This window comes from Corvus kubaryi, unplaced genomic scaffold (assembly GCF_017639235.1).
Source record: "Corvus kubaryi isolate FWS band 111438036 unplaced genomic scaffold, C.kubaryi_AGA036_p1.0 37249, whole genome shotgun sequence".
Taxonomy (NCBI): Eukaryota; Metazoa; Chordata; class Aves; order Passeriformes; family Corvidae; genus Corvus; species Corvus kubaryi.
In genome coordinates this window covers 657,217-682,136 of record NW_024581072.1, presented here as the reverse complement: position 1 = coordinate 682,136, position 24,920 = coordinate 657,217, and the positions used below count along the sequence as shown (strand labels likewise).

Below are 24,920 nucleotides of genomic sequence, written 5' to 3'. Positions count from 1 at the left end.
AAATTAAAGCATTTTTATTTACTACTAAAAAGGCCGCATTTAATGCCAATCATTCCAAAGGGTTGCAACCAAACTTCAGCCTAAGTTCAGAATTAAAAGTTTCTACAGGTGCTTTTCACTGAATAGGGAAGCATAGTTAACCATCCTAGGAAGAGCATGTATTTCTGTGTAAATTAGAACACTATGGAAAGCAGAAAACAAATCAGGATGGCTTAAGTGTATTTTTGAATATTTTCTTACTAGCTAAGACAGTCAGGGTACTCAATTCTGTCAAGTTTAGTGCTTTCAAAAATTAGTCAAGAGGTTCATGTCAGCCCATGTAATTTTTTGTTCTATTTTTGTATACTTTGAAGACTCTGCTCTGTGTCTGTTCCTCTGTAACAGAACAGTTTCTTGCGTTCACTCATTTGCTGCACTCTGTTTTTCTTACTTTCAGTATTGTCTCAGTGAATCCAATATCTGAATGCAACTTTCTGCTCATGATCACTTGGAAAAACGTTTTCCAAATACAACCCATTTGTGTTCCTTCTCACTGTAAGTTTGAGGGTTTCAGAAGGAAATTGTATTGGTTATACAAGGACTTAGGATTTTACTTTCCTTGCTGTATAAATCCACATGTTTATTCATTTTATGTGGTAAGGAGTCTCCAGCCTGTTGCAGGGTTGAGCTCTGCACCTACATTGCCATGTTGAGACAAAATGTTGTGGTTTCAGAAGCTGTTGCTGGCAGCTGTGCACCAGGCACAGGTACTGCTCACTGCTGATGTGTGGCCAAAAGCTTGCTCTCTTTTCATGTAGAGTGATTATGGCATTTCTAAGAAGGCAGCTGCTATTGGAGGAGAATGGCTAACACATCTTCCCTGTGAATAGATATCTTCAGGTAATTCATCAAATGATGCCACTGAAATACAGTTTTCAGGTGTTCTCTGAGCTGCTTCTTTAATGGACCACATGAACAAGGCAGACTGGTGCACTGTGGTGTTGTTGCTACAAGTTGTTGTTATTACAGGGAATAAGTTGTGGATTAGAGGGCCAGCCAAATACAGCTCTGCCCAAAGCCTGCAGAAAGCAGTGTTTTAAAGGAGGTTTCTTCAAAACTTGTTTCACTCCAAATATTAGATGGGGCAAAGTGATGGGAGGAAAACAGGATCGGGAACATTTGTGCTTTATTTCATTAACAAACTCTTATGTAAAATTAAAAACAAATCTGTAGGGGCTGCAATGCTGTTAGTATTAATTCTTAGACCCACTTGAATATCACAGTCCATGTTTCTTTAATAAAGAATTTCACATCTCATGTTTAAATTAGTATGACTCCTATGATTTTGGAAACCACCAGCAAAATTTCCGTCATACACTTATATCCTGCATTCTGCTTTGAAATGTTCCTTTGGCAGGATTTTAAATACAACAGGAAATGGAGTTAGAAGGTACATTCCTGGAAAACTCTATTACGGCTTGCAAGCTATTTGAGAATGGGTCTGGGAAAAGGGATTTATAAAACTCCTGCAGCTTGCAGGCAGTTGCCAGTATCAACTGAAAAGTGAACAACTCAGTATTCTTGGGATATAGGAGTTGAAGTCTGATCTGGAAACTTGATAGTATACAAAATGTATATATAATAGTATATGTCATATATATGTATATATGATATAATAATGTATATATGATGGTGTACAAACATTTGTGTCTTTGTTTTAAATGCTCTCTGAAGTGGAGGTAAAAACATATTTATGATCATCTACGTATACAATAATTTTAAATTACGTTGAAAACTTTTATTGAAACTGAAGTGCCATGGACATCATGATATATTCATGATAAACCATGATATATTAAGATCTTTTCTTAAATAAAATCATCAACCTGATTTTGAACCTATTTTGTGATAACAATATGTGCTGTTTTTCCATACAGTGTTCATCTACATAATTTTTTTTTTTTTTGGTGGCACAAAACTAGGTACTTGGCAAAAATTGTTTTCTTTCATGATGTAACTTTTTATTTTAAGTAGAGATTCTGTCATTGTAAAAGCTTCAATAAGATTTTTGCACACAGAGTATTTGCAGCTTTAGAATTTTTTTTTTCTTAATTTTGCAGATTCTTCTTTTCAAAATATCAAACTGCTTTTTTCTAACCATGTCTACCTATCACATTTTTCCATGTAAGCATGGAAGATCATAAGAATATTTTTACCTCCACATTGTTCATAATTGAGAGGACATGCCAACGTGATACAAATACTTCATCATGTATGTAATGAAATCAACTTGTAATTGCTGTACATGTCTGAAGGTAGAGAAGACATTTTTGGAGGCTGGTTGTGGGGGATGGTGACTTTTTATTTTCTCTCAGCCTCATCACTTTCTTCATGGATGTGGGTGCTTCTGTTGGATGATGGTGTCCTAGCAAAATTTTAAGCATTACTTTTGTCTGCAGGATTGCAGGAGAGAGAGAGTATCCATGTGGGTGAGCAAGAGGTTGTACAGCTCAACACATGTAGCTGGCACATGTACGATATTGGTAAGATCACGCAGATAAAAAATTACTGTCCCCAGCCTCTATCTCTTGGGTGTTTCTCCTTAGATAGTAACTTGAACTCCCAATTTCACATCTTTTCACAGCTTTTGTAAACTATGGGAAATTGACTTTGTTCATGGTAGTTTTACTGCCATGTAACCATGTGGGGTTGCAGGCAGCAGTTGTAAACTTTCTAAGACTCTAAATGATAACTGTTTTATCACAGCTATGGATTTGGGGTGCAAGTACTGCATTTGTTTTTTGCAATATTACCTGTGCAACCATAAGAGTGTGATTTTCCAAGCAGACTATGGACAGAGAAGGAACAGGCAATACACATTAAAATGAAAGCACAAAATTTTCAGGAAAAAGAAATACAATGGGAAAAAAAAACCCAACAAAATACCCCAAACCCACAGAACTCCCCAACCATATTTTCTGGGCTTAGATAGCATATTGGTTAGTCTTCATTTTTAAGCTGGTTTAAAGAATTTCTAAAAGAGAAGATAATGTGATTCACTCTCTAAGTAAGTGGAGCTTGTTTGGGTCTTTTTTCTTTCGTTGCCTTTTTTTGAACAATGCGTTTATGTTTTCCATTATTGCACTAGAATTGACTTTTTTGGCCCAGTCAGAGATTTCTAAGTGTGTTTCTCACTGCCAGCAATCAAGGCTTCTTTCTTCTGCCAAATGAATCATTAAGGCAGTAAAAAAACCCCAACCAACCTTTCTTTGCTTCTAATCCAGCAATTTCTCAACAAATAAGGGTAATACCAGATTAATGTAATTGTAATATTTCTTTCCCAGTTGACCAAGGATTTGAAAAGGCAGCAGATAGAAATTTTTATTAAGAAACAGCAAAACAGACTTAATACTGGACAGTTCTTTTTTCAGAAACAGTTACAGTAATATGTAAGTAGTAGGATGGGAGAATTAAAAATAATAGGGATGTTCAAGAACATTTCCTTCCTGATTATTCTTGAGAATGAATGTTCAGCAATTTTTGATTCAAGCTTGCTGGTTTTAGCCATTGCTCCCTTTTGCTTTAAATCCAGCATTTCATCTGTCTATTGTAAACACTATTTTTTGTGCATCTTGTCTGGTGTGGTGACGTTTCAAGTACAAACATCCAGTTGTTCATTGTTGATGGATTTGATCAGGGATAAGTCTCAGAAAGTAGCTTCATCAGCTTGTTGGCTGTTGTGCCACTGATTAAGCTGCCTGTCTGGTGTCTAGCCTTTAGGCAAAACTGAGAGGTAAAGCAAGGTGGTAAAGCAAGCAAAGAAAATGGTCACCCTCACTTGGAAGCTCTCATCATTTCTGCAGTGTTTCTGCTAAGTATTTTCTACAGCATTCCCATAAAAGACAAAATCATATCGTATGTGCGAAACAGTTTCTACTCATGGGTAAGAGAGGGTGAAATCTGAGTTTTCCATGTCTTTGATATCATTTGCCATCTCCTCACTTTTTCTAACTTCACACTTCTGGACTGTGTAATATCACTTTTATGTAAGTAGCCAATATACTAATTCTTTTTCTACTGACAGACTCTGAAAGTAAAGGAGACTAAAGAGCAGGAGCAGTAAGTTGGTGCTTTGCATTTTGGACCAAGCATATACTGAACACAGTGTGTTCTGCCACATAATAAATGAAGAAAAAGACTCATGGAATTCTGCTCAGCAGCAAAACCTTCATCCATGATTCCGTAATGCGAGTTTACTGAACAGAGGTGGAAAAAGTAGTTCTACTTCTCACTGTGATATCTAGCCCTGCACCTCCCTTACCTTGAAAAATATTAATTGGTAAAGCAGTGTCACTTTGAAAAAAATGAACCAAGATTTTAAGTGCCCGCTTGTCTTATTTTAGGCTTCTGTAAATCGCTATGGCTGTATATAAATGGATAATGTACTTTGAGATGGATTGGTCTGAAAAGATTTTCATAAATTTAATAGCGCGTACAAATTTTTGTAAATTAGAACTGAAATTTGAAAGAAATAATCTTGCTTAGAATTTTGTATTGTCATTATGCATTGTTAATTTATGGGACTAAAGATGTGTTTCAGTTAACAGTGTAGATGGTAGAGTTAGGAGTTTTTTCATTCCCAACATTCTGCATTTTGGAAAATTACATTCATTAGGATGATCTCAGAACAGACCTGCAGCTGCATCAAGTTTCTTCAGAAATAATTATGACTTTCATTTTTGCATTTGTCCCGTGAAACTTTAGCATGTTTTTAGTGGGCTTTTGTGATGGTTTTCACAGCAGAAAGGTTACTGGCCCTCTTCTTCCTGTGTCCATTGCAATTTTCCTCTGTTTCAGCTTGGGTTGCCTATGGATGTAAAATAAATTGCCTATCAGAAAGTAGGAAAGGGTGGCTTGTATACTGCATTTGGCATAGTCCAGGCAATGTTTTCCCTGGGGAAAAAGAAATAATCTCTTTAATGTAATTTTAAGTGGCATCTCTGGTCTTATTACTTTGGGAGACAAAATGAAAGTCAATTTGTCAGAGGTGATTTATAGTCTGAGCTCTTTCAGAAAGCAATTACTCCAAGGAGCGTGTGGCTAAAGAGCAGGGCAGTGCTGATGATGTGCTGAGGATGCTTTTTGACGTGGCTTGAGGCAGCTGTGCTCTAGTGCATAAATTGTGGTTCCATGAGCAATTCTATTTTGCTCTTGTTGAGAAGAAGTACTTTTACTTGATTAGCAAAAAAAGCCTGTGCATGTCAATGGAAACTTTGTAGATGCTGTTCAGAATGCAGAGAGCATTTCTCCAATAAACTGTTTTCAGATTTATTACCTTAGCAGATTTTAATTATCTCAGGATTAGGAAGGTAACTAAATGCATTTGTGCAACAGACACTTTCTTTAGTAGAGTTCTTTTACAAAGAGAGCTCTTTCAACATGTAGGGGGGAGGGAAAACATAAATTGTAATTTAGCTCTGGATGTATTTGAAGTGGCTGTCATATTTTATTTTACTCCAGGAAAGAAAAAATAGATAGTGTACTGTACTTGAAATGGTTCAGATTTAGTTGGTACTAACTGAAACTTCCCCAGTGCCTCAAATAATTAAATTGTTAGGGGCAGGAACACACTAATATGAACAGGGTGAAGTTGGGACTGCATGGAAGCGTAGGAATGTGCATTAGTTTATATATTAATCTTTCCATATAAACAAAGACTGTTGGTATTTTAAAGTCTCTGCTTTCCTGATAAGGAAGCATGCTGATTCTGTTCTTGATTCTGTACAACATCACACACCAAAAAAGTCCAGCATTTGGATGTTGAGTTACTGCAAAGCTGATATGCTTTATCACAAATGCTTGTGCTGAAAAAAACTCACAGGTGTGCTCTAGTAAGTCTGTATAGGACTTTTTAATAGAGTAGATTTATATTAAGATATGAAAACCCTAAATACATGTTCCCATTTCTAAAGGTACTAAATGCCTAATACGGTAAAACTAATTACATGTGTGATGTTCGTAAACCTAAATTGTAATTGTAAAAGTCATATTGACAATAGATACTGTGGGAGTGACTGTGTAGCAAATTTGATCACATTGTGTGATATCCTAAATATTGTGTGATATTTCTTTTGCTAATTTTTGTTCATGTATTTCAAAGGTAAGAAGCCTGCTTAAATGCAACATCTGTCTGTCAGTCTGTTCAAGGATTCCATTGAAAGTAATACAAGTGAGTCCTCAACAAGTTTGGTGGCCACAGATCTGGCTATTGCTTGGATATATTTTTCCCCAGGTGCACCAAATATTATGCAGACCATCACCAGTTTTCATTTAAAGTCTACTCTGTAACTATAGCCAGAGGCAGTTCCATGCTGCCTGAAATAATGCACTCCAGACTGGTCAGGGAAAAAAACCCAACCCAACCAACCAACAAAAAAAACCCCAAAACCCAACCAACCAACCAACCAAACGGAAAAACCCCCAACACACAAAAACCACCAAACAAATAAAAACCAAAAAAACCCCACCAAAGCCCCCCACTCCCAACCAAGGGGTTTATGCTCCTTTTGACATTTATAATTTGAATGTGGAATGTTTTATTCAGAAATGTCTTTAAGTAAACAACTAAACCTATTCTTTTATAGTGAGATTGAAGTCTCAGAAACTGTCTCAGTGCTAGTTAAACAAAGAAGCCACCAGCTACAAACCAGACGTGAGAGACTCAAAATGGAATCTCAGTGTGATGATGGTGGACTTAGTCATTGGTAGCAGCAGTTACTGCTACTTACAGGAGGTATGAAGTGCTTGTGTATTTTGCAGGGTCTGCCCATTGTCCTTGGTGCATAAACCTCTGCAATCCACTTATTCTGTCCACCAAGGCCTTTGTGTCTGATCCTCCCATTCCTCCATATTTAGGGAACACCCTGTGCCCTTAGGTTATCCTCAATGGTGAGTTTTTGTCCCTGTTTTCTTTCCCCAGCATCCACCAGCTTTGAACTCCAGCAGTTTGGGCTACATTCTTACCATAAAGTAGAGAAGATCTGTTTGAAGCTTGGACATCAGTCTGCAGTTTCCTGGGGAGCATGTTTTCTGCCATGGTTTTGGTCCGTGGGTCTAACTGTGGTGGTGCAGTAGTATGATGTGGAGGAGGAGTATGTAGCAAGGCATGTTCCCAGGCTTAGCTTTGATGTGGTCAGCCTCTTTGGGGGTCAGAAGAGAAGTTGCAGATACATGGACATGACCACTGCTGTTTCATTGGTCCTCAGGGCCATCAAACCGTCTCTGTCCTTTTCTGCTCAGAAAGATCCAATGTCTGTTCAGTTAGAATATATTTGGTACACCCTATACGTGTTTCCACTGGCTTCCAAATTTCAGCTCTCAAATTTCTTTCCCTTGCTGTCTCCTCCTTGTGTATAACACCTTGTGCCTTCCTCCTGAAAATGTCGTAACTCCCTAGTTTGTCATACTATCACTCCATGTCTTTTTATATCTCCTGTTTACCTGTCCCTACTTCTAGGCTCCCTTGCACACCAAGTCTGTTGGTGTATCCTCTCACTTTGCTCTGCTGAAACCATGTTCACCCTCTCCAATATTTTCAGAATCCTGAGAGGTGAGTCATTTGGCCTATTGCAATATTCCATTTCTTGAGAACATGAGTGGAGGTGGACTCCTGCTTCAACCTGCTTCTTTGGAGTGGGTTAAAATACAGGCAGCCTATGTGCATCTTGTGAAGTAGCTGATGGTGGTTTCTGTTTTGGTAGAGACCAGTCTGTTGCAGTTTAGCTGTGCAGATGAATTTTGCTTCCAACAAGTAAACCAAGTTAAAGCTGCAGTTTGCTGTGCCAGTTCTTGGACTTGGCAGTGGGGACAAAACTGAGTGTACTTTGAGGATGCTGGTCCTAGTCTTCACATACATCTGTATTACATGTGTCAGACAAGCAATGAAGGCAGTCCCTTTCCCTCTTGGTATCAGTCCCAACATCCTAATTCGTAACCAACTTATTTGGCGTATTGAGGTGCTGGTCTCCAGAGTTTCTGAAAGAGCATGCTACAAAGAAAATGCTCTTTTCTGGGAGCAGCTGTACATATGGTTATGCTATTAGAAAGTCAAGATAATTTTAAAACTGAATAGCTATATTGTAGGCAAGCTTGTTAAACAAAATAAACATGTTTGTGGGTTTCTCTAATTAATTTCTGTAGTGATACTAGTGCAAATCTGAGGAAAAAACAAATTTTCACTTGTCAGTGCTTTAGTGGTTTATTATCTACAGTTGTAATTGAGAAGTCACATGTCTAGCTTTTTGCCTCCAAAGTTAACCCCTTTATTTTCATGTGTTTGCTTGAACAGGATTTATGCCTGATTAAGTTACTGTCTTTTATCATAATTAAAGAAAAATGTTGTGGAGGGAGAACTAAAACCCCTGTTCAATGGAAAACAGATTGTTGTGCCTGCAATAAAACAAAAGGGACCCTGTCACACAAAGTGCCTTTCTTTCTCCCCGTCAGAATAATCAGCAGTCGGAAAGATTTATCTGCTGTGAGAATGATTCAACTGTCCAGACTAATGGTGTGTGGGGGGAGGAAACACGTTTAAGCTTTTCAGAAAGGAAGCAACATGTTTCAGAGTTTGCTTGAGATCACAAGAATGGCAGCTTTAGCAACAGTGCTTATAATCTGTATTTGTAAACTATCTTGCCTGTTTGCAGTTCATGCCAAAAATGGAGCAGTAGATTTTAACAATCTCTCTCTTCAGGACTGTAAGTGAATTACTGTATACAGTGTGCCCTTGATTTATAAAAGGTTTCTTCTTGTGGTGCCTTAGAGTCTCATTTTTAAACAACATAGCGTGCTTGCAGAATTTTTCATTTTTTAATGCATACTCCTGGCAGAGAAAACTCCACTGTTGCTGTCAGCTTTCACCTATTTGAAGTTACTTTCAGGCAGTAACATACCAGATAAAAATTTATAAGAGAACATTAAAAAGTGAAGAGAAAATATAAGCTAATCACTGTTGGATTATTCCATCTTTCTAGCAAAATAGTATATTTCAACAAATTATAATAGAACTTCTGTGGTTGATCATATTTTTAATAGTAATTTAGAAAAACCTTGTGTCCTGCTGTTTCTAAAAGTTTGAAGTAAGTTTCTAACTTGCTTAAAGTTTGAAAAAATTTTTTCAAAGACAGACTTTCCAAGTATCAAATCAGGGACGAGCTGAGTAAATTACAGATTCCAAAGTCTTTTTGTATGCAGATTGGCTGCATTCTTTGTACTTATACTATCTGGAAATTTAAATAGAAGTAAATACACCTCTTACGCATTTTCCCTCACTAGATATATCTACGGTATTTGATAGAGATGCATTCTGGCCCAGGCCATAGAGGGTTGTTGGTCTGTATCAGGGCTTTATCAGCTCCAAATGCTGTGAGGACAACTACACACTATCTCAACACAGTATGAGCTAATTTACTATTAGAAATTACAGGTTGAGTCCAAGAGCATATTGCAAACATTACCTTAAAATTCCTCTAAGAAACAGTGACCTCTGTTTCTACTCATGAATGTGCAAGCCTGGATTGTCATGTGGGCTTTCATTTTTGAAAGTCTGAAGTATGAGTAGTACAAGGCTAATTGTGAGGACCACTGTTGATATTCTTTTCTTGGTTATTCCCCTTTGTACTGTTATAGGTGTTTGGTACACATCTGACAGCAGGATATTCCAGTTCATAACTCATTTACAGATCAGAAAGTTTTCTCCAAACAAGCATGAGTGAGACAGATTAGATATTGTTTTTTCAGTATTTTCAAAGCTTTATCTTCAGCTTCAGAGAAAAGACATTCAGTCTTTTCTTCCTGTAGCAAAAGTAGCAAATTATTAGTAGTTTATATTCAATTTGGTCCTGGGAGTTTATATGGCAGAGTCTTGTTTGTATGCAAGATGGACTGATCTGATTGATCGTGTAATGATTTAACTCATCTGCCATCTTAGCTCCTGGAAGCTTAGTATCAGGGATGGTTCTTTCTTCCTCAAGCAATTACACCCTACACTTGTAATTCTGTCATCCACCTGAGGTGATTTTATCTTCCTTATGGTTCATCTTTCATCTGGCTTCCTGACAAGGCAACAATTACAATATCTGCTATGCTGATGACGGTGATAGATTTTCTGTCACTATGTCAGCATTTTGCTCGTCTTCATTCTTGATTTTTATACAGGGAGGAAGTACTTCAGTTTTATGATTGGGTTCCAATTCAAGTTTACAGAGCAGGAAAATAAACTGAGCAGATTGGCTTGGAAATCATTAAGGCAATAACCCTGGAATGCAGTGATGTCTCTTACGAAGTTGCTCAGAATGAACCATAATTAGTATCAAAATGAGAAGATTTAAACAACCTGTTCTTAAGTTCTGACATTTTAAAAAGTTGGTGCATTGATTTATTTTTTCTTGTCAACTTGCTCTTTAAGGATTTACAGATCTGAATGGTCATTAGATTTTTATAAGAGTTCTGTCATTAAAGAATACTTCTTTCCCCATCACATGCACAATCTTAATATCCATATGTAGTTTTCATTAATGGAGAATGACAGGTGATAAGTCAACATTAGTTCTCAATTTGACTGAAAGATTCAATGATATCATTATTTTTATTATTATTTTGATATTCGATCATGACATTATTTTAAAGCTCATCTGTTCCACATTTAAGAGAGCTTGTGTACTATTTATGAGATATTAACTTGGGAGTTGCAATGGAAATATGTGTGTTTCTCTTATGATTTAATTGAAAAGCAGGTCTCCATCAACATCAAAGGAACTCTGAGCCACAGAGGGCCACTCTGAGTAATATTGGGATATATCTGGTTGTAATTGTTCAGCAATAAAAGATAATATCTTGCTGGTAACGTTTATCATGATGTGTTTGAATTAAGGCTCCAGGATTTTTTGTTAACTGTGTTTTCTCAGTCGCTGTTGTGATCCCATGCAATAAAATAAGTCAGTTTTGGGAGAAGAAACCGTCTCTGGCTTATCTTTGGCTGAATGTGTAAACACAGAAATTGCCTAAATAAAAAGAAGAAAAAGAAAAGAGGGAGCCTCATCTTGTTCTGGGGTGGGTAGGAGGACAACTGGCCTCTTTCCCCTGTAGGTCAGGAGTATTTGACATGGAAATGAGGTAATTGGAATTTCATTTGGACTTGTCATAATAAGCATGAAAAAATTGCTATCCTGTTAAACCTTTTGCTTAGAGGTGAATGAGTTTCTGGAAGGAGGTAGATAGAAAACTAAGTCTTATTCCCTTTTTTTCTCCTGCTGTATCCCTTGTTAACTGGTTCCCAGGCCCAAGTAGATTGATTTGCTTCTGAGCAAAGGGAATAAGGTTGTCTTTTTCCCCAAGATGTTCTGCTAGTGACTGGGATGTGTTTTCTCTTCCACGGGCCTTGGGATTCCACAGTTCACCTATAAACCTAAGTTTCAGCTGTTCATCATCAGAAGTGGGAAAAACGCATGATGTCTTCACTAGCTCTTTGCTTCAGAGAGTGGAATTACTTCTGGTAAGACATAATCGGCTTCAGCCGCTGCCCAGCTTTGAGGGGCTACAGAAGCCAAGGCTAGACAAGCCTGAGTGTTAGAGGTGAGGCACAACTTTAGCACTGGTGGCCATGTGCAGCAGCATCTCTGCCTGATGACAGCAGTAATGTGGTTGTACATGGTTTTAGAACTGGACAGAGTTTGAAGAATGTGGGGACTTAAGGTTGGATTTCTTGTGTATGTTCTTACACTGGCATCATTCTTTTATGGCATAACTACTGTAATGGTAGTAGCTTAGTAACCTTCATCTTCACCACATTGATGAGACATCTACAAATGTATGGACAGTAAATATAGAGATGACTTAAAAAAACCCGAACTCTGCTTATGTTTGCAATGCATAGCCAGTCTGCAGAGTTAATTTTTTGGTTAAGAAGGGAATTGTGCCTTTAAACTGTCTAGCACAGACTCTGTGGTTTGGAAACTTGTAGTTTGAACTACATGGTGCTATCAGATGTAAGCAGACAAAATGATAAGTAATGGATTCATCTTGGGGGAGGAAAGAGAGTATGTCATCATTTCAGAATTACCCACTCTGCAGAAAACAATTATTCTAATGTTTATTAAGTGCTCATGACAGTGAGATAATTAGCCACTTTGACAAATTAGGTGGGTAGAAAATCTGGGCTAAAAGCCAGTAACTTGAAACAGAGCAAAGCATAATGATTACTTCCATGTAACACCCACACATTTATGGACACCCCTCCCTTCTGGGTGAATAGTATAATTTTCCTACTGAACATTTTTTTAATGATGAATTAGATCTGTACTGAAATTCTTCTACTGGCAGTAATTTTAAAGTGGATGAATGTGGGCAGCTCATCGTATGAGAATAAGTTTTTTGAGGAGGGGAAGGTTTCCTGTCCTCAAATTCATGGAAGATTTGTATTTCAATCTGCATTTCTTAGAAACAGATCTGCTTCAGTGAAGTGTTTTCAGATTGAGATCCATGTCCTTTTAAAAAACCCCACTGGTTTCCAAAGAAAACTATTGGAAAACATTGTAAGAGGTATGTCAGCATACTGCGAGAAATTAATTGTATAAAAAACAGTGAATGGTAGGTGTCTGGTCATGGGCTTCCTGTTCTGTCTCTCCACCAGGCTGTTGTGGAATGTGCTATCATGTAGCTGGACCACCCATTGATCAATTAGACATGAAGAAAATGTGCTTGGGAGCACAAAAAGCGTATGGATTTCTTCATGTTTGGAAGTTTCCTAAGGTTAAGTAGCAGCATAGCAGAAACACAGAATTTTTTTTTTACAATTGCTGTTGTATTTTATTGTTAGTATGGATAATATAGACATCTTATCTAGATTGTGAAGGAATCTGATGTACAAAACAGTGTTGATAGACTAGTCCTGTTAAAAGACAACTTCTGTTAACAGGAAGATAGGATAGGACTTAAACAGACTCAGGTTCAATTTACTTTCTTTGGGGATAATGCCTCTGTAATAATCACAGAATTTTTGCTATGGTAGTGAAAGTTAATTTTTTCAAGGTTTAGAAGTTTTTTTGGGAGGGAACCAAAACACCAGAGTGATGCTTATTAGTGGAAGGGCAGGTTAAGTACCTTTAGACATTATTATTTTCCTATTTGATTATATAACTCAATGTTGCAAATTTATAACCACTTATATAGAATACAGTCACAGTTATTTAATTTCTGTTGCACTATTATTGGTTGCATTATCTTGGTCTATCATTTTATTTGATGGTGCAGAAATTTTGCTTTGAAGACACCAATATTCCACCTTTGGATTTTAAGATAAGACACTTAGTGGTGTTTTCACTTTCCTCCAGTGTGTGCAAGCCTGCAGTTTAAGACTGAATGCTTTTTCTGAAAATTGATTCATGTGCTCAAGCTTTTTTTGCAGTATATTCACCCATCTTCTTCCAGCTTCACCTCTTTTCTACTGCAAAGATGAACAGAGAAAACTAAGTTCTGGAATTAATGTGCTCATTTAGCTCCACTCTCTTCTCCCAGATTAAATCAGCCTCTGGACTGTGACCGGAATTTACTTTCATCTCCTGCCAGTAAGACTTCAGGCCTAATCCATGCTCAGCGGGTGTCTACAGCCGACAAATGCATATTACTTTTGCTCTTTTGGGTAGGGAGAGAGAATGGAAGAGACAACAGATTATTACTTATTGGAAAAGACACCTCTTGACAGCACCTCTTTAACACCTATTACAGGCGAATTCAAGCATGGTAAACCAGGAAAGTCTATAGAAGAAGGTCGCTGTCTTCAAACATAAGAAGGAGACATTCCAGGTTGTTCTTACTGTTTTGAAGTGCTTCATGTCACTTCAGGCAGCACAAAGACCCTTTTATTGATTGCTTTGCTTATGTCCCTTGAATGAAAGTGATCTATGAGAGTGGTTTTCTCCAGGACCTAGGGAATAGTAACTCATACCTGTCAGCTCCACAGGTCCCTCAGATTATCCGTAGATCAGCCCTGCTGTTGTCTGTTACCTTCCTTTTCCTGCATTTTCCCTTGCCCATGAGATGGCTACTTTGTGTCCAGAAAGTTTTACCTATATCTTTGTCTTCCACCAATTTCAAGAAAAACATAGGTAGCTGTTTAATTTTTTTCAAGCTTGTACCTGGAAAGAGAAGGTTGGCGTAATAATTATCTGGGAATTTTCTAGGACGGAACTTTAAAAATATTAGGAACTTAAATGTCTTCTTTTAAAATAAAATTTAAAAAATATCATCAGTTCTTCACAGAAATTTAGTTGTATGATAAAAACTACAAAGTTATTAAAGGTTTAGGAAAAATGAAAGTTTAAAACAGACAAGAAGTGATGCTGTTCAGGCTCATGTTCTAATCAGTCTTCATGTGCTTCAAAGCAAGCCCTGAGAATCTCCAGTGAAGAAACTGTGTGTTCCTTTGCTCACCTGTCCTCAGAATAGCATATCCTCTCCTGGTTTCTAACCCAAATCCTCCAGGTTGCAAATTATGTTGATTTCACCTTCTTTTTCATATAGCAGAAATTAAAATATATGCTCTCTTGTCTTCTTTATAGCAACCTTTTGTACATTGGACAAATGCTTACCTACATCTTTTTTATGCCTAAACCTGGTCCTGCATTTTTTTTAAGACTCATGTCTCCTGTTTGCTTTTGGAGCTGTCAGGTGATCATAGCTCTTTCAGTGGTGCCCAAAGTTGGACAAGAACTTAACAGTGGAATAATTGTTTCCAGTTCTCATAAACATCTAGTAGAGCAAAAGAATCCACCCAGATACCCCAGTATGATGGCTTAGCAAAATTTCATTGGGTTTTAAGTCTTAAGCATTTACAGCCTACCCTTCTAGTGTCTGCAGCAGACAGAATTACTCTTTGGGCAGACAGTTTTTCAGTTTGCTGTTCGTCCACATAACTTACCTTCCTGCTTATGTTCCAGTTGCCTGTTTTGAAGAGAAGGTCAGAAGCTGTGCTCCTAAAGATGTATTGCATGACTGCCACTCAGACATTCCTTCTGACAGCCCCATAACCCTGGAAACAGGCAGCTGCTGGTCTTCTCACCTTGTACGCACACACATGGTCCTGCCTTGTGAGGATATATCCATTGTATGAGGTGGGAACCTGGGGACACTGCCGACATCTGATGGACCCTTAAGAAAGAATCTGGTGGGATAGAGCATGGTAGATGACCTGAAAGTAACTTCAATTTGTATAGCATTTGCTTATTCAAGCTTTTGATCATATTCCTTAGTTAAAAACACAGGTCACAATTAGTTTTTAAAAACGGATGAAGAAATCTACTGTTTGAGAAAGCAACTTCTGCCTCTTTCTTCTTATGTTTGTTTTCTATCCCACTTAACTAAGGACCTTAATTTTTATATTTTCTTTAAACATACCATTTATAAAGAACATGTTTTTACTGTCTTTTTTTATCCATGCTGACTCTAACTCATTGTATGCTTTGGCCTTTCTGATTTTACCCGTATGTGTTTATGTAATTCCTCTATACTATGACTAATCATTCATCACAGGCCCTTATTTCTTGACTTTAAAATATATTCCTTTCATATTTCCTGATTATGAAGAGGCCCTTACACAGCTGCATTGGTCCCATTGTGTGCTTCTTGTTTCTTCCATTTTGGGACAAATTCTGTCTTCCTTTTGTTCAAGATTTTCATCACCAGACACTTACCAGTATCCTTAGAATGTTGTTGTATGTGTTTCTGAATACAACTATTGTATCAATTTTGGGGGGTCAGTTTGGTGTTTTTTAAATTTTTTTTTTTAATGAATATATCTGTCAATCTTGTTTCTTTGCCTCCACAGAATAAAGAATTTGTCTTTTTATGACACTAGTTTGACTTCTGTTTCTTGACTTACCTCACTTTTACTCAGATTTAAGTCAACATCACGTAAGAAATAGCCTCAAAAATTGTGTTGGATTCTCTGTATATTTTTTTTTTGTCTGTTTTCCTCCTCACCCATGGATTTCTCAGTGAAGGCCCCCCACTACCATCTTTTTTATTCCGGATGCTGCTTCTAGTTACTTAAGGGGTAAGCATAATGCATTCCTGTCTCTGATAAGTGATCTATAGCAGATTTTCAAGAACGTGTGATTGAACCTCACTGTTTTCCCACTTTATATTTCTCAGAGATACTCAGTAATCTGCTTCTCAACTCTTCCTGAACTTCAGAGCAAGTGTATGTGTTCTTGATTAACAATATAAGACCTTCTCTATTTTTCTTCAACCCTGTACCATTTCATCACTGACTTCATTTCACCCCTCCACACCAATTCTGGCTTTGTGATTAATCCTCAGTCTTTGTGACGTGGATTTAATGGCAATTTTTTGTTGATTCTGAAGAGTTTAATGTTCTTCCTATTGTCCTTACTTCTGATGTTTCTGTATAAACATCTCAAGTGTTCTGTGTGTTGCCCTGTTACTCTCCCAGTTGTCTCTCCTGTGATTCTCAGAAAATATTTTGTCTGAAGAATCTAGTTATTTTTGATACTCCACTAGGGCTACTTCCTAGCAACCCAGTTTTATGAAGTAGCTTTGCCAAAACTAAGGTCTCCTCAAAATATATTCCACTGCTTATTCAAAAGTGGAGGTGAGCAACGTCATTTGTTTTGAAATTAACATCTACAAATCTGGAGTGAACTCTTGTTAAGTTTTTTAATGTTAGCTTTGTTTTCTGCAAAACGGTTACAGTTTGGGAATCCAACGGCCTAATTTAGTGTAAGTCAGCACAGAGGCAGAATCTGGAGCTTTGATAGTAATTTATTTTGATGATTATTGGCTCTTGAGTGTCTCCTGTGGTTCAGATTGTATGATTTGTGTTCTATGATGAGTTTTCAGTTACCGTATTATGACTAACAGTTTTCTGGGGTATAATTTTAAATGTTCCCATGAAATACTTATGGTGACTTGCCAGCCAAGGGAATCAGCTAATCCAGAGCAGCATAGGTAGAGCTCCAGTGGGTGTAGCTTCCCTTCTGGGCAGAAGATAGAACATTTCCAGGGGATAAACAGGGAGGGAGGTTGCTTGGCAGTGCAGGTTAAATGTCTGGTATGCAAGTAGGGATGGGTGGAAGAATGGAAGCCAACAAGGGAAGTGGTAGAAATCCAAAAGACTTAACTACATGAAAATAATACTTCTGCCAAAGGGCAGTTTTATCCTTTCTGCTCATAATAGCAGACTTTAAGTCTTACTCATGTGGATGGATCTGTATGGAACCTGGAAGTGATTACTTAAATGGGAACATAAAAGGACTATATTTGTGCTTTTTTTTAAGAGAAAGAAATGGAAACTTTGCAATATTTATAGTAGCTCCTGCCAAGTGGGCTTGTCATCAGCCTAAGCTTTTTAACTTTCTTCTTTCTTTTTCTTTTTTAACTCAAGAAGATTTATGAAAATAGCTATTTAAGGATAATACCTATATGGAACAGCTGTTTGAACGCACTTCTCTGTGGCCTGCATATTTATTCCTCTATAATAAATCTAAGTTTTAAGATTTTTCCCTTTTTAATTTTTTTTTTTGATTGTGGCAGTTATTTTTCAAAATGTTGTTTACTAACACCTTACCTCATTTTCCATGTGAGTGATTCTGTCTTAGAGTCAGGGCTCATAGGAATACACCATTGTGGCTGTCGAGACAACTCAGGATGTCTGACTAGATTTTCAAACCTGTAATACTTACCAGAATTTGCTTGTCTATGGTTTTCCTCTTCCTGCTATACTTTCATGAGGATCACGCATAAACTGCATTTGTATGCTCAGAAATGCCTTCTAAAATATGATTGTCTTCTCTTAGACACCATCATGTACCATTTTGGGAAAAATTCTGGGTTGAAAAAATTTTATCTGCTGACAGGGGTTGTACAGCAATCAGTGATCCATTATTTTTCTTTCTGTTCTTTGCATCTCCAGTGAAAAATTGTCCCACTTCTCTTCCTTGATCTCCAAGCTGGATCATTTTACTTCTTTTTATGGCAGTTTTATGAGCAGTTTAGGGGATTTTACAAAGAGGAAATTAATGCAGAGTAATATAAACAATGTAACGAGAAAAATAAAAATGTGAAGGTGAAGCTTTATTAAATGCGTGTAGCTGAAATGTGTAGTGTGTGGGGTAGATTGAAGCCTCAGTTTACAGAAAAGGTTCTTGGCTCTTGGAATGCAATTGGGAAAGCTTGCTGTAAATATGCTGTGCTTGTGGTTCCTTGTTCAACCAGTGGTGCCAGGAATCAAACCAAAGTGGGGGGAGATGTTTTTTTGTTTGGTTTTGTTTTGTTTTTTACACTAAAAATTACTTGATATTTTATTACATTCAAGTTTTCAGTGTTATTGCGCCATATTTGAATCATTATGGGCTTTGAGATATGCCTTGCTCTTGAGAAGTATGGATGTCACCAGGATCCTGTACAGTGTGTTTTCTGTATCTGTATTTAAATGTATTTTTTGACTCTTTGTCGGGGATTTAGTTATAAGGTTTTCCTCTCATACTGAAACAGAAGTTAATCTCATCTTCACTTTAGATCACACAAAGATACCCACCCCCTCCTCTAGTTTTAGTGAAGTGCTGTAAAGGACACAGCAATAGTTGTGTGGTTTTCTTTTATACACACTTCTTTTTTTTGAGAACATGATATCTGTGAATATTTCATTTGCAAAAGCAACTTAGAGGTATGGTTTCTGTAATTATACTATCAAAATTACATTGGCCACATATCCACTTCTTTGAATTTCTTTTTTTCTATCAGGAAGATAATTTTTGTTTCACATTTCACTCTTTAAAGAAACGTGTGAAGTTGTGTTGTTCATTCTAGGCTCAGAATATTGGAGAGGCATCAAATAAAGCTGTTAGAAATCATCTCCTACCAAGCAGGAGATGAGTCTTGACACATCTGGCAACAGAGGCTGAAACTTTGCTGTCGCCAAGGGATGTTGGGAATGTTGTTTGCTAAAATGTAGTTTCAAGTGAAGCTTTGGTCAAGGTTCTGAAGGAAAAATCCGTTGAGTGTTACTGAGAATGCATTCACCTCAGGAAGTTTTTGAGACTGAAAACAGTGTGAAGGTGAAGACTTAAGGAGAAGTGCCATATATGAACCTGATTTTGACTATTTTTAGACACAGGGCTAAATGTTCATTTGATCTAGTGTAATGTGGCCAGTTGTATGCTTTCATTCTTTGTTATCAATTTTCGAAGATACAAAGTAGAATAAGTTGTACCTTTTGTCCCAGGTCTGCACATTAAGGGGTCGCCAGAATTTCCAGAAGCTATTAAACAAGAAACCACCTTGAGCTCAGAAAGCTTTTCAGCTGCAGGCAGCTAATAGGTGTGAGAACGTACTGGAGATGTCATTATAAACTGCCTTTTATTTTTTAATACTCCTTTCAAAATAACTGCCATAGACCACTTCTCTCCCATAGAGGGAGAGAAGATGTTCTAGGACATGGATCCTTGGTTTGACATGGCCTGGCCTTTTGCATCAAAAGTGTACCTGAGCAGTGCCTCAGTAGTCATAATTGCATGGGTTTCAAGTGGGGTCAACAATAAGTCTTCTCTGTAGTCCATAGTACAAAAATCTGATTTTCTTTTATGACTGAGGAGCATCTTCAGACAAGCTTTAGGTTCTTCTGCAACAAAGGTAAGTGTGTCAGAAACTACACGGTGTGTACCAGAGTGATGAGAAAAAAAGAATTCTTCTCCACAATGTTTGGGTGTAAACTTAGATTAGGGAGTAAAGACTTTGTGAAAGAGAGCAGTTTATGTTGCAGTGTAAAAATTCATGTCTTGCATTAGATAGCACTTTCACTGTCTGATGAAAAAATTTCTCTGCATGTGCCGTTACCACCTGCCTTCCATGTGAACGAAGCTGCAGTATTATCTAGTGATATTCTTATTGTACTGGTAAATCTGTTACTCTTCACTGTAAATAATTCATCTGTTAACGCTAATCATAAATGCGCATGCATGGGCTGAAGGAGAGGAGCGTTCTACCAAGAAGACAGAGCATTTATTTGTATTCCTGGTGAATACTTCTTCTTTCCCCTAAAGCTGGGGATCCACCTCACAAACAACCTCAAAAATAGTTGTCTGGGGAAACAACATTTGCAAAAGGGAGAAGTGATATTTCTCTGCCCTTTTCATCTTTATTATTGAGTAAGAAGGTCTGGAATATTATTAACTTCTTATCTCTCTCTTTTTTTTCTTTTTTTACCCCCACCAAAATTGCTTTATGGCTGTTTCATTGCTTCATTCCCTTGTTCATCATCCAAAAAACTCTTCTGAATGTTACAAACATTAAGTCTTTGCTCAAAGTCAGGATACAAGAGCCATGACCCTCAATACAAGGCAAAATACAGTAAGAGACCAGTATTCATTTTGCAATACTTGCCGCTGCTCAGTAGTGAGAAAATCATCAACACAGGAAGAGAAGAATGGCTCCTGAGTATCTCTAGGTGGAACATGTCTAAAACAGTGTCCCATTCTCCTGTCTTTATTAGAGAGCTGTTGGAGTTTGTGTAGTTTGTGGCGGTTTCACAGCACTGCATTTCTGGCAGAGGAGGTATTTTTGTACCTAGAGTTCGTGAAGGTAATGATGTGAAGTAACCCTAGTTAAAGTGGCTACGTGTATTCTGTGGTAAACATCCTGTCCTTGTCCTCAGTACTTAACAGGAGCTGCCTGACAACTGAAAGTAGGATAGAGTGGATTTTCTGCTTTGTCACTCAGGTCAATATTTCCTTGCACATTTTGGTTCAGATGTGTATGTTTTCGTACTTAACAAAGCAATACAAGTAAAATTAGCTGCTGAACAGTATGGTTCCCATGTTCACCTCTTATATCATGCTGAGTGATTTACATCTATATTTTCAGAAATGGATTTCTGGTTTCAGATGCTGGGACTTTTTTCTCCTTTAAAACTATTGGCCTTGAGAACAGTGCCTCAACGTTGGCCAGGCCTTTTTTTTTTTTTTTTGAGTACACAGATAAGATCTTTTTTTTAAAATCTGTGCTGAAGTACTGTAGTTTCTTTATGAACAGGGAGGACTTTGAATGGGTGATTTTGGTGTTTTTAAATATGATACTGCTTTTCATATAATCAGAATAGTTTGGGTTGGGAGGGACCTTAAAAACCACCTAATTCCAACCACCCTGCTGTTGACTATTCTATTAGAGCAGGTGACTTAAAGCCCCATACAATTTGAACACTTCCAGGGACGAGGCATCTACAACAGGGCAACCTGTTCCAGTGTCTCACCACCCCCATAGTAAAGAATTTATTCCTAATACACAGTCTAAACCTACTCTCTTTCAGTGTAGTGAATGTTACAGAGAATAAAAACTTCAGCTGATTTATGGTAAGATCTCAGTTACATGATAGATGGCAGTCTGCTAAATCAAACTAGAAGGCACAAACTTACAGCTTCTCAGAAGACAGTCCTCATTTGAACATGGTAGTACATTGTAAAATGCTGCGTTATAAAATAACATTAGTGTAAAAAAATACAGAGAATCTCCTTTCTGAATAAATCCAAGGCTAATACAAGACATGAAACTAACCACCAGGGCTATAAAGACTCTCAAAGAACTTGACTCCTCACAGTTTCCTTTTGAAATCATATAAATCAGTGTCAGGGGATAATCTCAGAATAATCAGCCATGTGTACTCATTGTTTCTCCAAATGCATATTTAATTCTTTAATTGTGATAATGTAAAAGTCACAAAAATTACAGCAAACTCTAAATTAGCCTTAAGTGTAAGTCCATATAAGATAGTATTAAGTTCTGTCAAAAGTGTTTATTTGAAAATGGACTTCTGTATTGAAAATACATGTTCTGTTAAATGCTGTCTTACATATGCTTCTATTATGTTGTGTGTGCATTTGCACACACCCCCCCACACCCCTGCCATCTTCTTACCTGCAGTCACAACAGCACAGACAACCCTGTACTTTCCTATCCACACACACACCTTTGCACCTTCCTGCGATACCCACACCTACACATGCAGACTTACTTTCTGCGTGCTGCACTACGCACCCCTAGCTGGACACAGGCCTCTGCACATCTCCCCCACACACTCCACATACATGCAACTACACGTCTGTGCATACAAAGCCCCTCACACACACAAACCTACATATAATTTCTGTCTCACCTATACACATGTAACTCTACATCCCTCCACAGACACATGAACCTCCACACAGTGTTACAAGCATGTACCCACACGTACTTGCACACACATCTGCAAATACCCATCCATCTATATTCCCTCCTACACATAAACACATTCTACCTGCCAACCTACGTAAATTCAAAATAACCCAACCAAAATGCGTGTGGGGATCCCACCATACGTGTGTGTATGTGCACATGTAAAGACACACAAACATCTACTAGTTCTGTGAGCTGGGCTTGGATTTAGACTGAAGCATAGGCTTTACATTTCATATGAAAACTATTGAGAACAGTGTGTTATAGTACAGCTCTGTCTGTATAATCCCACTGCCTTTAATGTTTGATGCAGCTTTTACTTAAAACCGGGTAGTCAATAAATATTTGGTGGGCATTAAGGAAAAACATCCGTTTTCTGTCTTGGCTTCCGGGGACAGCTTGAGTTCAAAACAAGAGCTTTTGTGTTCTTCACCAGTGTGAGGAGACAAGTCTGTGATTATATGCCTGCAAAGCACAGCCTTATGTGATGCCATACAGAAACACCTCAGGCAGGCCTGATGGCCGTGGGCAGCAGAAACCTTTCAGCTGCTTTCCCTGCCCTCTACCAAAGTGAGGGATGCCGTGATGGGTTGTGTGATTTTTATACTGGCCACTGTGTTGTGTTGTCTCATAGGCAAGTCTTTGATCACCCAGTGAACTAAACCATAGAATTGAAATGTACCCTGTGTTGTGGGGGAAATCACAAACACTTTTCTGTTAGGGTTACAACAGAGCCATGCTTAAATCCTTAAATCCTTAAATCCTGTAATCAGGAGTCTTCATCATCGTACATAAAGAGTCAGACAAAAGTTTTACAATCAACATTGAAAAAAAGAGAACAGAATGCAGTGAAATTATCTATGTCAGCAAAGGGATTTCAGTAAAATTTTAATGGTTATCTTTGAATAACTTATTTTTTCTTACATTACAGAAAAATATTGTTCAATTTTCAGAGGACTGTGCAATTTAAAAGATAAGTATTTAGATCTTGAATACAAGTCCAAAAATTTTCCCTGCTCCTTCACAGGTGAAAATGAAGACTGGAAAGCAGCGATCCTTACCTTTTCTTGCCTTCTTTGCAAGTTAAGCAGAATAATAATTCCACTTATTCTGAAGATCCTGAATGTTGTCGCTTTTTCCCCCAGTTGTCTGTAGTGCAGTCACCTATGTTAGGGGAGAAAGAGGAATGAGAGTGTTTCTTCAGCTCTTAGTGGTGTTCTACAGATGGTAGTTGCCTCTCAGAGGAGAGAATCCCATAACTCACTGTAGGCTTTTCATTAAGAAAATGAAAAGAACATGGAAAACTCAAAAAATATCCAAGGTGTGTTCACATAAGGAGTATCCATGTGAGGAGGATGAAGGGTATTTTCAGTTAAGAACCCTACATTTTTTTCAAGCAAAGAACTGGTTTCTATAAAACTGATATAACTCAGAAGGCAACCCTTCTTCAATACTTTCTGCTCAATTCTGCTTGACTTTTGCCTGCAACACAATTACTTTCTTCCGGATTGCTTATGCTTTTAATTTTTGCTGGGGTGGTTGGAAGCTATCAATATACAGTTAAGTGTAGCATCTATTGTTATGGTATGCAGAAATGACCATTTTGTGTGCATTTGTTCTCTTTTACTGCTGGTTTTTTTTTTGTTGCTAGATTTTGAACCTCTTTATGATACAAAGATGAAAACATGAATGAAACTAAAAGTACAAAAATTTATTGGAAGAATTTAGGCCCCCATCCTTCAAACAATTGCTTTTGTTAGCTTTGCATTGTGAACAGATATTGCAGGTGAAAGGTCTCATTATGGAGAGTTCACTGGAAATTAGAATAAGCAATTTGTAGTTATAAAGAAGCTATATAAATTTGGTTTTTAGAATTATTTTGCCTTTCAGTTCCTGTCCTGTTCTGCCACCAGAATAAGAAGAAAATTGCTTATAATGTGAGTTTTATTTCTGAAGCCAAAGTGTGACTGAAATTTTTATTGTAATCTTTTGCTTTTCTTTAAAAAATAAATTTCTTGGTCCCAAATTATGATGATTTTGATGATTTGCAAAGAAAGAAAGAAAAAAGAAGTGAGATTAGGAAAGAGTACTCATACACTTTTCCATGCTAATTTGCTTGTAGCTGTATATATTTATTTAGAGGGACTTCTTTCTAAATTTTTGTGGCATTTCTTTTGAGACGTGATTATATATGGAATATCTAGCTCATGGACCAGGAAAAACTGGGGAACATTGGGGGAAGAATAAATAATTCAAATAGAAAAATATCATATTTTTGTGTTAAATTTTCCCTGTAAGTTTGTGTATCGTGAAATAGTTGAAGCACTCTTTAAAGACATATAAATTCAAATTATTTGAATTATTCAAATGTTCAAATGATTTACCATTGTTATGAGCTAATCTTGAGCTGGTTCTCATTTTAAATTTGTGAAATGATACCCCATACAAACATCAGTCCCATGGAGAGTTCTACTTTTCCTTTTCTAGACATCAGTGCTTTAGAACTCTGCAGAAAGAATTCAGCTGCTGTAGTACAAATAATAGTCTTGTGTAGGAAGACCTCTTTTCCATGAAGTTCCTTATCTATTATGTCATGCAGGATTTAAGAAATATGGTTCTGTAAGAAAAGCAGAAGTCGTCTTTTCTTTCAGTGCTTCTTTATA

At 37.4% G+C, this 24,920-nt stretch overlaps 1 protein-coding gene across 2 annotated transcripts in view; it reads left to right on the top strand.

The window, feature by feature from the left end:
• Positions 1 to 24,920, top strand: part of ROR2 (receptor tyrosine kinase like orphan receptor 2) — a 143,855-nt gene that overhangs the window by 26,542 nt on the left and 92,393 nt on the right. The window contains exon 1 of one of the 2 annotated variants that reach the window (XM_042023397.1): positions 2,444 to 2,522. The exons of the other annotated variant lie outside the window; for it this stretch is intronic. Coding sequence (XP_041879331.1) covers positions 2,510 to 2,522 — 13 coding nt within the window. The 5' untranslated portion in view covers positions 2,444 to 2,509. Of the gene's footprint in view, positions 1 to 2,443; positions 2,523 to 24,920 lie in introns of those variants that run through there. 2 annotated transcript variants of the gene reach the window in all.